Here is a 13,562-nt window from a genome sequence, read left to right as displayed (position 1 = left end):
TAATATGCACATCCCAGAAAGTGAAATCCGCAAAGAAAATTTCACCATTCTACAAAATTCATCCCTCGTGGCTCCATATATGGATGAGCACATGAATATCGTATGGTCTGAAAACCCAGGGAAGTCTGAGGCCTGGATTACACGGCATCACATAGATAATTTTGCTGTTTGGCTTAGAACAAAATTGATGGGTGACGGCTTGATTGCAGAGCAACTTCAATGGCTGGCAAGAGGCCCATCAATGACAATCATGCAGTACCAAGCATATAAATTTTACACAAGAATTCAAGATGAAAAGAGCATGAACCAAAATAGTGGTGTGCGTATAGACGCAATAGGAAATGATGAAAATAAGGACAGCTACTTCGGAGTCATAGATGAGATATGAGAACTAGAATATGGTCCTTTGTTGATTCCTTTGTTTCGGTGCCAATGGGTGAACCGAGCTGGAGGTGGCGTAACGATAGATCGGTATGGAATGACAATTGTTGACTTCAAAAAGATTGGATATACAGATGAACCATTCGTCCTAGCAAAGGATGTCGCACATGTGTTCTACGTGAAGGACATGTCAAGCAAGCCTAGGAAAAATATAGCCAAGTCCGACGACTAGCCAAAACGCCACATAGTTCTTTCAGGAAAACGAAAAATCATTGGAGTTGAGGATATTTCGGACAAGTCAGAAGACTTTGATCAGTTTGATGACCGTCGTCCTCCGTTCTCGGTTGATGTTGATCCAAGCATCTTGTTATCCAAAGAGGACACTCCTTATTTGCGCCATGATCACGACCAAGAGATGTTCGTCAAAAGAAAAATTGTAAATGTTCCATTAAATAATGTTGAGTCATAGTATCCATTATGTTTTACTTTATTGTTCATTTGATCAAGTGATTTATGTAATATATATTTTTTGTGGTCATAAATAATATAAATTAGTATTGTTTACCTATGTATTAATTGCTCGTTCTGTGTTTGCATCTTCAACATGATCTCCTTCATTGTCTACTCCACTATCACCATGTTGTGCCATATCCTCTATCTCCACAAGAATTTTTCTTGATCTAAATAACATAATTGGCATTTTCATTATTTTTTGAATTTATTACACAATAAAAACATTTAATACAAAAAATAAAACAAATATTTACGTATATACCTATATTCTATAAGTTTTTCATGATGCAAAGTACCATACAATAATTTTGCATGTTCAAAATATTATATCCTTCTATTTTTAATGCCTTTGTCAATTTGTTACACATTAGAAATGCATAATACATAAACAAAATAAAGGTTGCAAAAAAATAAATTTTGCACTTTAGTACCGGTCCTTGGCCATGCCCGGTACTAAACAGCCTCCACGAAATTTTCCCGCCAGTGAGCGCAGTTTAGTACCAGGCTGAGGCTCTGATCGGTACTAAAGGGAGTAATTTAGTACCGGGCCACGGTTGCGCCCGGTACTAAACGTGCTTTTAGTACCGGGTGATGTTAGGGCCCGGTACTAAACGTCCCAGGAGCCAATTTAGTACCGGGCCGTGGCTTTGCCTGGTACTAAACTGCCCCCACTATATAACCTCGGGGACTTAGATCGAGCGTAATACATGCTCGATCGTCCCTCTTCCTCGATGCCGACCCGCCGCCGCGTCCTCTCCCACGCCGCCGCCCGCCGCCGTTGCCGCTATCCGTGGCCGCCGCCCCGCTCGCCGGTCCGCTCGACGCCGCCCCGCCGCCCTTGACAGCCGCCGCGCCCTCGACGCCGACCCGCCGCACCGGCCCCCCCGATGCCGACCCGCGCGGTCCTTCCTCGACCGCCGTCGCGCCGGCCTGCCTCCCCGCCGACCCGCCGCCGCGCCCTCGACGCCGCCCCGCCGACCCTTGGCGCCGCAACCTCGCCCGCCATCGCGCCGCCCCCCCCCCCCCCCCCCCGCCCTCGATCGCCGTCGCGCCGCCCGCCTCGCCCTACGGCTCGCCGACCCCGGACCGCCGCGCGCACACCGCCGCCGCCCGCCCAAGGAAGCCCCGCCCCCCGGACCGCCGCTAGGGATGACGTAAGCCCTTGCTGACGTCAGCACTACTGCGTGCTGACGTCAGCTTTTTTTTTAATTATGTGGGTAATTGAAATAAATTTAGAAAATTATAGAAAATAGTTAGAAAAATTAGAAAATAATTAGGAAATTATAGAAAATAGTTAGGAAATTATAGAAAATAGTTGGGAATTATAGAAAATAGTTAGTAATTTTTTAATTATGTTGAAAAAAATTCAAAAATAGATAGGAAATAGGAGAAAATAGGTAGGAAATTATAGAAATAGGTAAAAAATTATAGGAAATGGTAGGAAATTGTTAGTAAATCATAGAAAAATTTGGAAAATTGTTGGAGGATCATGGAAAATCGTAGAAAATAGTTGGAAAATCGTAGAATAATATACTTATTGTTGAAAATTATTGGAGGATCATGGAAAATCGTAGAAAATAGTTGGAAAATCGTGGAATCATGTACTTATTGTTGAAAATTGTTGGAGAATCATGGAATCATTTCCTTATTGTTGAAAATTGTTGGAAAATCATTGAATCATGTACTTATTGTTGAAAATTGTAGAAAATTGTTACATATATGAGTTTAATAATTTTCATATTGTTCCAATATAGCTGATGTATTTATGATGTATTATGATGTTTTTCTGATGTATTCATATTATAAATTTATCATATATTGTTGCATAGATCACGACACGTACTTCCGTATGAACAACCTTAAGGTATAGATGATGACACGTAATTCCATACAAAATTCTGCATCTTATATAATTTCACGTATCACACGTAACTCCGCATCATATGTTTGCATAGGGATCGAGATGGATCCCTTTCAACGTGATTTCGAAGACGAGTTCGCCCTCCATGAAATGATCAAAGAAGGCACCCAGGCCGCAGGGAGTTTCGAAGAGGATCAAAACGAGGATGATGGTAGCCAGTATCTCAATGATACCGGTAATGGCGATGCCGACACTATGGACGAAATGCATGTGGAAGATGACATCCCCGAGGTATATGGAATTCGATCACAGGATATGAGAGACTTATGTATATCAAACGAGGCTCGAAGAAAAAGGAGGGGTGTACCACGATCACCTCGTTGCACCCGGATAGGGAACCCAAGTCTCCCAAGGGGATTAAGACGACTGTGGTGAATCAGTGCAGATGTTATGTCAGGGAGAACATCCCCATTAGCTTCAAGCTCTGAAAGAAAACCAAAAGCACTGATAATGATGCTGACATCATCCCTGAAATAGAGAAAGAAATGCTATGAGCAGATGTCAAACAACACTTCAGTTTCCCAGAGGATAAAGAAGAAATCTTTAAGGATTGGGTCATGAAAAAGATGGCTATTTCTTTCCAGACATTCAAGAAGAACTTGAACAAAGACTACATAAAGAAGGGTCGCGTGCCAGACTTCGAGAAACACTTCAAGAAGCAACATCCTTTTTGGGATGCATTTGTGCAATACAAACTGTCCGAGACCAGTGAGAAAAAGACAGCACAAGCCAAAGAGAACGCAAGCAAAAAGAAACACTTTCATCATCTTGGGCAAGGAGGTTATTCGATGGTGATCCTGAAATGACAGAAAATGGAAGACGACCTCACTGCAAGGGGAATCATACCGGCGACTTTCGATTGGCCGCAGCGAGGAAATCATTTCTTCTACACTCATGGAGACTCCCTAAACCCGGAAGATGGCTCGCTGATCACCAGCGATGCCATAAGAGAAGCGGCCAACAGGCTGGATGAGGCACTAAAGGCCATGTCCGAAGGCAGTTTCAAGCCGGATAGAGAGAAAGATGAGCTGACGTACGCTCTCGGGACACCAGAACACATAGGACGTGTGCGAGGTTTGGATGTAGTTCCATGGAAGCATGGCTTCAGTGCTGACATTGAGACCTATCGAAGCCGAGCCAGGAAGAAGGCTGAACAGGAAGATAAGATACGTAACCTAGAACAAAGGATAGCTTCGCTTGAAGGTGTAATGGCAGCTAGCAGCCAGGCACACCAACAAGAAGCCAGATCAGCCGCCAATTTGGAGAGCAGCCCCGGCTCGCAACGCCGTAGCAGCGTCGCTTCCACGGAGCACCCAGCCGGAGGTCAACCCACAGTGGTTGCGGATGAGCCAGAATATTACCCGGTGGATGACATCACCATGGGGACCCCCTGCGAGCTTCTGTATCAGCAGAGGAAAAAGACCAAACTGGTGGCGTACGGCATTGCTGAAGTGCCTGTCCAAGGTGGGACAATTCATGGCAGGCCGATTTTGGATGGATATGCTAGGGTCATGGTCGATCGAGTCGAGCCAGGATGGGAAGACCTCGACCTCGAGTCGAGTACAAGATAGGCATTTCAATCGGGGGATGGATGACATATGGATTGAATTTGAAAATCTTTATGATCTGTACCATCAAGACGCCTTAGACAAGTCTCTCCTCAGTGTATTTTGTATGTAAGTGTATTTCATCCTACCATTTGTATATAGTACTCTAGCTCTACTAATTATGTGTTTTCACATCCTCTTCCTTTTTTTTAATCGTGTAGGATGAAGGTTCAAGAATGCCAGAAAAAAGGATCTACCACGTCGGCATCATAGACCCATATAATATACATGAGGAGAGTGTCAGGAAATGGCCTAATCGGACTGAGAACAACATACTCAGGGCCTTGCATAAGCAGAATATTTTTCAATACATTCTGTTTCCGTATAACTTCGAGTGAGTTCTTTATCTTTTTTCAAAACTTTATATATGTCTATATATATCCAACATTTCTTATACATATATGTGTATGAAATAGGTTCCACTGGATCCTTCTTATTATCGAGATCGATAAATGCCGAGTTCGGATGTACGACTCCTTGAGGAAGCCAACATATTATTACCAAGACATCATAAACATCATGCAAAGGGCATGGGCTCGCTTCCTCAAAAAACATATAGGAATCGCGTCAACACCATGCGAGCTAGAATTCAACACTAACTTTCCGGTACGAATACATATCGCAAGTCTACTATCATTTCTTTAATCAACTTAAATATTTCATAACCCATCTATATATATGTATATATAGATTATGAGACAGCAGAAAGGAACAAACCTATATGGCTACTACGTATGTGAGTACATGTTGAATTTTTGCTATCGCAGCTCGATGACACGTCATGAATTCAATGTACGTAGAACAACATTACTAATAATTACTTGCATTTAGTTCCATCTCGGTATTAATTGAAAATATTGGTGTTTGCACTTGACAGATTTCTTCTATGGCGGAGGAGCTCATCCAACCGGAAAGAATCAAAGCAATTCAAGAATCAATCTGCGGATTCCTCCTAGATGAGATCTTAAATCCAAATGTAGAATTTTATGCGGATCCTAAGATAAGTGTGGGTCGAGTGGATCCGAATAAGGACATCAGCGATGATGATGCGGCGCCTGACACTTAGTATCTTGTACAAATTTGTCGAACAAAACTTATGTGCATGACGACTTGTAAATATATTATGTGCATGACGACTTAGTGTATGTAATTATAATAAATATATTCTCTTGTATGCTAGATACGAATATATATGAATACGCAGACGTACAAAAATATGAATACGTAGATGTACACGAATATGAATACGCAAACGTATTTGAATACAAATTAGTTGAAACCCAAAAAATGAAAAAACAAAAAAAAGACATTTAGTACCGGTCGGTATCACCGACCGGTACTAAATTTCTCCCCCTGCCGCGCCTGTGTGGCAGGCACTTTAGTACCGCGCGGTAACACCGACCTGTACTAAAGTGCCTCTTTAGTACCGGGCAGCCTAACCGGTACTAAGTGACGACGCACTTAGTACCGCCCAGACGGTACCGGGCAGACAATCGATACAAACTGGGGGTTCCCGCCCGCTACATATGTGCATTTTTCCAGCAGTGGGAGCTCCCACGGCCGCTCCTTGCATGCTGTTTGCTGTCGCGGAGGGCTCGCTGCCAATTCGATCGCTGCCGCCCATGGAGGGCTCACCGCTCGGCTTCAACCGCCGTCGCCCACGAAGGGCTCGCCAGCAACGTCGGCCGTCCCCGCCCCCGGAGGGCTCGCCGCCTGCGGAGGGCGCGCCGCTGCTCCCCAAGCTCCGGCAGGCGTTCTCAATGGAAGGGGAATGGAAATAGCGGGAGGTAACGGAGAGAAAAGAAGAAGATGGTGGAAGATTGGAGAAGGAGGAAGATGTGGACCAGGTGATGCCACGTAGCGGTTGGGTGCGCCCGTTGCGTCAGATGACTGATCTGTAGCATTTCTGTAATATTTTTAGTTCAAAATTGAATAAGATTAGAGTCCGATTTTTTTATGACCCGATTCTTAGATTAGATTATCTAGGTTAAAAATAAGACCCTTTGCCAGCCGTAAGTAGGAAAGCAGCTGGTTCGGCGAGAACCGCGAGCTCGCTGCTGATAGGGCACGCACGTATGCTGCTAGCTAGCAGCTACTCGGCGCAGGCACGTCGGAGCGTAGTAGAGAGTAGAGACAAGTGCCACTTGGCGTATTCCTTGGCAAAGCCTCGAGAGCGTTGCGCCCACATGGACATGGATGGGATGGCCGGCGCGCGGTCGCCGACGCTGCGGCCGGCTGCGGGGTCCACATCCAGCCGTTGACGTGCAGGGTCCCAGGGGGCTCGGCGCACTCGGATCTCCCACTTGGCCCCCCGCGTATCCGCCGCGCGCGGCTTGCCGACACTGCGAGGTGCGAGCTGAGGCAGCGACGGCCCCGTCCGCCGGGACCCGGCCGACACGCGGCGCGCTTGGCTTGACCGCGCAACCGACGATGGGGCAGGTCGATCGCATTAATCGCCGCGCCGCGCCGGCCCTGCTGCGATGCCCTCGTGCCGCGCTCGCGCGTACGTCCACTTCGATTCAGGCATTCAGCCATGGCCCCGGAGCGATCCATCGATCGGCTCCAGATAACGCCTGGCCGGCATCGATCCTGAGGTTCTGGGCGGCGGGATGAGTAGTGGAAGAGAACGTGCGTGGCTGGCCAGCCAGCGCGTCTGGACGGTGATCGAGCGACTGGTTGCGCACTGGCACCACGGACACGGACGGGTGGGCTACGAGCCGAGCAAGCATGCAGTCGAGAGCTCCGTCGTCCTCTGCCGACAACCGGTCGATTAAGATTTTTGGGGGCGAGCTAGCTACATGGCAATGGCAGCCTATCCACGTGTATGGCTGCTATACGCACTAGATAGCCAACCGGCCGTTTAATTAGATTGCTGAGGGCAACAGTTGTCCGTCGTCGATGAGGCGCCACACTCTTGATGAAGACCACATGCTAGTATGCTACTGAGCTGTGGACGATACCTGACCTATATATCAGGCTATCACATTCACAGCACCACGTGGTTTCTAGTGCAATAGTTAGTTTCAGTTAACCATCGGTACTAGGCATATTCTCCTTTGATACTTTTGCGCTCCACTCTGAAACAAACAACCTTATTAACGACCAATTTGTATTTTGCTGCATATGTATTCATCTCATCAGAAACATACAACACACAATTATGTGTTTTTTCTCTGTCCTGATGAAGAACGAAACAGGATTGTGTATTTGGTTCTGCATTCTGAAAGACTGATGAAACATATGTACAACCTTTAATTAGGTTCTCGGTTAAGTTCGGAGATGCGTCACATTCATGCTTGATTTGCAACCTTTAATTAGGTTCTCGTGCCGTGGCGAAGGAAAAAAAAAACATCATAACTAAGGATATCTTGCTACCACCTACTCTAGTGTCCCTAGCAAAGGATGTACATGGGAATAAGTTTGGCATGCTAAACCATGGCTACAAGTCTACAACCAAACCCGGCCCATACCTCGACATGCCTAAGGAACGACTGTGGCGAGCTGGATACGTTTGGCCGCATGCAAACATGCTTGTGTCCAGCTGATAGACAAGTGACCTTGAATCTCCTCAATTTCTGAAAGGGAGTGTGATTTCTGCACAGCAGCAGTTTTACCCAGCAGAGTACTATTGTTGTAGTCTAATGTTTCCAGATATACAAGGCATGGTTGTATATCCAGATAAAGTAATAAGAACATTTGGTGCCGAACTTAGTCTCGCTCGTTCAGATAAAACAAACGGCAATGCGCTGATGTTGCTAAGCAGGCAGTTCCATCTCCTCCTAGTGACAGATAAATGTTAGTAATTTCACTTTTATCATTTTATCCTAGTGATATAAAAATTTTATCAAGTCCTTTTACTTCATCTGATTTATGACAAAAAAAAAGCTGTTCGTTCGAGTACCATACAATCAATCCTTCTCTTCTCTTACTGAACTTGTGACTCATGTTTTGCTCCATGCTCTGAAATGAAACTCATACAATATCTTTTCCTGCTGAATTTCACAAGCATGAATTCCATGGCATCGCTCCGGAGCCAGTAATCTCCGAGGCTCGGATTGATTCGGATTTCAGGGGAATAAATAAACCCTCATCCATCCTTTATTAATCGTGGCCCAACCAGATGATGTCGACATGCAAGCAACTGGCCTACTAGTTTCTGTCTGCAAAAAATATCTGCATCTCGAGATTAAGGCAAATCAACCCAAACTAACAACTGCCCGTCAGATTTCCTAATGACGTGTGCAGCGTACGAGCCACGAGCTACGATGACCGTGCTCGGAGATCGCTCCCTTCTATAAATACTTCGCCATCGCTGTGTTCTTGCCAAGCATAGTAGTGTGCGACTGCAACAAGAGCTCACTCACTCTTCTGTGATCTGTACTGAAAGTCCTGAACGTGACAAGCTAAGCAGCGAGAACGATGGCGGAAGAGTACGGCCGCAGCAGCTACGGCAGGTCAGGCGCCGGCGACGACTACGAGAGCGGCTACAACAAGTCCGGCACCGACGACTACGGCCGGGGCGAAGGCGGGTACAACAAGTCGGGCACCGACGGTGGCTACGGCGGCGGGTACAACAAGTCCGGCGGTGACGAGTACGGCCGCAGCGGCGGGGACGGGTACAACAGGCCCGGAACCGATGAGTACGGCCGCGGCGGCGGCGACAGGTCCGGCACGGACGACTACGGCAGCGGCTACAAGAAGTCCGGCACCGACGACTACGATCGCAGCGGCGGGTACAACAAATCGGCCACCGACGACTACAACAGCGGCGGCGGCGGCGCGTACAACAAGTCCTCCGGCGGTGACGACGAGTACACCACCGGTGGCGGCAGGTACAAGAAGACCTCTGGCGACGACGAGTACACCGGCGGTGGCGGGTACGACAGCAAGTCCGGTGGCGGCGTCGACGAGTACGGCTCCTCCCGGAACGACTCGGAGAAGTACAGGAAGGAGGAGAAGGAGCACAAGCACAAGGAGCACCTCGGCGAGATGGGCGCCCTCGCCGCCGGCGCCTTCGCCATGGTTCGTCACGTTGCCCTTTAATTTTATTTAATCCCGCACCGGCATGTTGCTTGCCACGTTCGTGTATGTTCCTGACCATGCTTGCTTTGTGGTGGGCGCAGTACGAGAGGCACGAGGCGAAGAAGGACCCGGAGCACGCGCAGCGTCACAAGATCGAGGAGGGCGTGGCGGCGGTGGCGGCGGTGGGCAGCGGCGGGTTCGCGTTCCACGAGCACCACGGCAAGAAGGAGGCCAAGGACGCGGCGGAGGACGCCGAGGAGGAGGAGGAGGAGGCCGCCCGCGGCGAGGGCAAGAAGAAGCACCACTTCTTCGGCTAGCTAGCTGTTGCGTGACTAGCCTCCTGCGTGCTCCTCCAGCAGCGGGTGAATAAAAGCCGGGGACGTTTCGTGCGTACGGCTCTGCGTATCCGTGTACCACGTATCCGTATGTGCTACGTATACGTCACTGTGGTTACTGATGATGTGGCTGCAGCTGTGTGGAGTGGAGTCTGTTGGTGTACGTGTCTGCATGTGCATTTGTCTACGTCGTTGTTTCGACGTGGTATATATGTATGTACGTGTTTTGCACTTGATGACTTTGTAACCGGCACTCTCGCGCAGAATCCGTGTATATTTTAATAAAAAAGTGTCACCGGTGCCTGATTTGCTTCTCTTGTGACATCGGGAACACTGTGTAAATAGTGTCGAATATATTAAATGATTTTCTTGGAATAATGGAATTTTGAATGTGAAATGGAGAACTAAGGACAATCCGAACGGGGGATCATTTGTTTTTTCTTTAACATTGTGCCATGCCAACATTTTTTATGAGGTGGGGACAAAAAGAAACACATGCATGCTGTCTGGATTCTATATATTTTTTACTTCAAACAACTGGAGAATATGGAAAATTTCTTCATACTTTTGAAGGAATATAGCATCATGTCTAATAAACTCATGTATCCATTTTCTTTTTAGGGTTCCAGTACATCTTCTCAACCTTTATTCCCTCGGTTTACCTTGCTGCTAAACTCTAACTTTATTCCTTCAAAAAAAAAACTCTAACTTATTCCTCGTGCCTGAGTCGGTACCCTTTGGAAAGAGTAACAAATGGGACCAAAATTCATTACGAGCTAGCAGTACCGACCCTTTAGGTTTTAATTTTTTTTAGAATTCTCTGTTTGCTTTTACGTTTTGATATCTTTGGATGATTTGGAAGGAGAAGAGCTGGGCTTTTGTAAAAAAAAGCCCGGCCCGAAAGAACTGGGCAGGATTTAGGCCTGGTCCAAGCCCAGCCCTACTGGGAACTCCCGCGCGCAGTTACGATCTGCTCTCCAAACCTCAGAGCAAGTTTAATGATCCGTCCGCTGCCGGCTGCGAGGCAGACTGATGTGGCGCATGGTGTGGCGGACCTCACCACCATTCAATGCTTTGCAGTACCGGTCAGCTAATAACAGGAGTTGTAGCGCTTTCCAGCCAGCTTAAGCCGGCGAGTCGTGGGACGCCTGCTCCGTTCTCTCCTCTCGTTTCTCTCAGCTCCACGTAAACATCCGCCCGTTTCCAACTAGCTACTATACTTGCTCTTAGTGTGACCAATGGCAGGATCCGGTAAGAGCAAGCAAGGCCAATAAGGTTTGGCTTATAGCCAAGACAAGTCATTAAGAGACAAGTTTACCGCCCAGATCATACAATAACTAGTCTCTTCACGTTCTTCAACATCTATTATTTCACTGTACAGGACCACCGGTGAAGGAAGAAACGAAGCCTGAGAACACTCTGCATAGGAATCAAAGTCTTGATTTCTGCGTTTGGCCGGGCGACTGCATGGGCGACAAGCATGGCATTCTCTCACCTCCACCTCAGACAGCTAGCTGACATGGCGGTGGATTCGCCGATTATTGTACCTGCTCTAACGGATAACATCCAGACTCTCGCATTATAGCCAAGTGGACCTCCCTCCACGATTCCAGTTGGAAGTTTGGACACCTGGCACACCGGTCACCGGCACGGACCTGGCGCGCCGGCCGCACAAGTGGCACAGCCATGGCCGACGTGATCGGCAATAATTCGGCAGAGTGGCACGTCGGCGTTCGTCTCCGTGCCCTCCTCCTCAGGCCATTGCTTGCCGGGCATTCATCCAGCTGATGACCTTACCTGCTAAGCAACCAGCTGCTGGATATTTTCCACCCAGGCATCCAGCTGACCTGATCCAAAGCAGATAAGTCACGCGGCGTCGCCGTCCATCCGACCGGCGACCGACGCCGACGGCAACCGGTGGAGGAGCGCCCGGACAGGCGGCATCCAACCGCCACCGCCACTTGTGCGGCCGGTAGGTGTTGACTAATCACATGCGGAGCGGAAAAGCAGCAAGGGTGATCGACCAATCATGGCTGCTAAATATAATTAGGTCAGTCGTCAGGGACGGTGCCCATTGGCCGCACCTGCTCATCACCTTCTCCTGCTGCTTGATTCATGGAGGATAACTTAACCAGCTAGCGATCAACCGACGACCTGCGCCTCGTCGTGCGTCCCTGTCCTTTCGCCTCTCTGATCTCTCCTCTAAACCCTAAACCCTAAACCCTAAACCCTAAACCCTAAACCATAAACCCTAAACGACCTGCGCAGAAAAAATCGCGTCGTCGAGACCATCCAGAAGATGACTACTAGAGGAGAAGCTCTTGGCCATGTTTGGTTGTGGGCTAGAAATGTTTTCATGAGAGAGAAACGGTCCTTTGACCACTAATTAGAGGTATTAAATAAAGTCTAATTGCAAAATTACCTCCACAACTATGGTACTGTAGCAGTTGCTCTAGCTAATGGGACCTTTGACCGCACGATTAGAGAATATTTGAGCACGGTTACTGTAGTATCACTGTAGCCAATCATGATGAAACTTGGCTCATTAGATTCGTCTCGAAAATTTACACCCATTCCTAAAAAGGTTTTGCAAATAGACTTCATTTAGTACTGCATGCGGGCATTTGTCTTTTTGTGAAATCTTGATTAGACCCTTAGCCAAACATGGCCCTTGAATTCTTTAGCTGCACAGGTTCTGAAAGTCTGAAACGTCCCTCCTGGAAACACGTACGATTAAGCTAGGCCATGTGAATGGCAAGCCCATCGGTCGACGGGTCACTGTCCAACTCCGACTCGAGAGGTGCTTGTTTCATTTCTCGCTGCTGCTTGCAACTACTCCTGCTGACACTGATACTGGGTTATGTACTACTATGATTCATGTAACTATATTTATCAGAAAATCAAGCACAGATTTCCTCAAGCTTTTTTGGTTGCAACAGGTTCCCTCTCCCAAAACTTGGAAGCATAAAACATCACCAGTGATTGAGAGGGAGAAGTGGCTGGCTTTCCTGGAAGATGACAAGTTTTTTTGAAATAAATAAAGAAAGATCACAAGTCACGTCCAACGCTGATCACCATCGAGAACGAAGGATTTTGTGGATCCATGGTTCTAGGATTCGGTCCGAGATGACCGAATTTCGGTGAAACTCACCCATTTCGGTGAGGACCGAAATGAAACCGAATTGTTCAAAAAAAATGATTAAAGTTGAATTTTATGCCATAATTATGGTCCATATAAGTCTACGTACTCCTCTAGGTATTAAAACATGAATAAACTCTAATTATAGATCTCTTTTGTACCTCTTTCACTTTACGATTGTTATCAAATGCTGAAACAGCATAATTTTGCCATCTTTCTCCTTAGTTTCTCACCATATCTCCCCAATTCTCCACACCATCTACTGCTGGAGTGATCAATGCCCAAAATTCAATCAAATTCTATCCAAATTCCACTTAAAAACAAATTCATTGACCAGTCAAACAATTGAATCCCGGTCCAAATTTTCCGAAATTCGCCCATTTCGGTAGCAACCAAAATTTTTCCGGTTTTGAATCCCAAAACCCTGTGTGGATCACCTCGAGCGAGCAGAGAACCTTCGTTCAGACAAGTCATGCAGATTTAATTCTTGGTATAGAAAATAACGAAAAATGGCCAGAATTAAATCAGCATGCTCATTTGACGCGGTTTAAGTGAAGTTTCTTTTTCCTTCCAGCTAGTCATTTTGCATGTGTACTTCCTCCCCATATATAAAAAAGCATGTATACTTCCTCAAATGCCCGCTT

At 47.1% G+C, this 13,562-nt stretch overlaps 1 protein-coding gene across 1 annotated transcript; it reads left to right on the top strand.

Moving 5' to 3' along the window:
* The first annotated feature begins 8,746 nt into the window (after positions 1-8,746).
* On the top strand, positions 8,747-10,096 carry LOC120682044 (cold and drought-regulated protein CORA-like). The gene is made up of 2 exons (XM_039963787.1): positions 8,747-9,444; positions 9,546-10,096. The coding sequence occupies exons 1-2, from the start codon at positions 8,842-8,844 to the stop codon at positions 9,759-9,761; spliced, it is 819 nt and encodes a 272-aa protein (XP_039819721.1). The 5' UTR covers positions 8,747-8,841; the 3' UTR covers positions 9,762-10,096.
* The last annotated feature ends 3,466 nt before the right edge of the window (positions 10,097-13,562 follow it).

This window comes from Panicum virgatum, chromosome 7N, assembly GCF_016808335.1.
Source record: "Panicum virgatum strain AP13 chromosome 7N, P.virgatum_v5, whole genome shotgun sequence".
Classification (NCBI taxonomy): domain Eukaryota; kingdom Viridiplantae; phylum Streptophyta; class Magnoliopsida; order Poales; family Poaceae; genus Panicum; species Panicum virgatum.
Note: the sequence above shows the minus strand (reverse complement) of the source record. Positions and strands in the feature narration are given on the sequence as shown.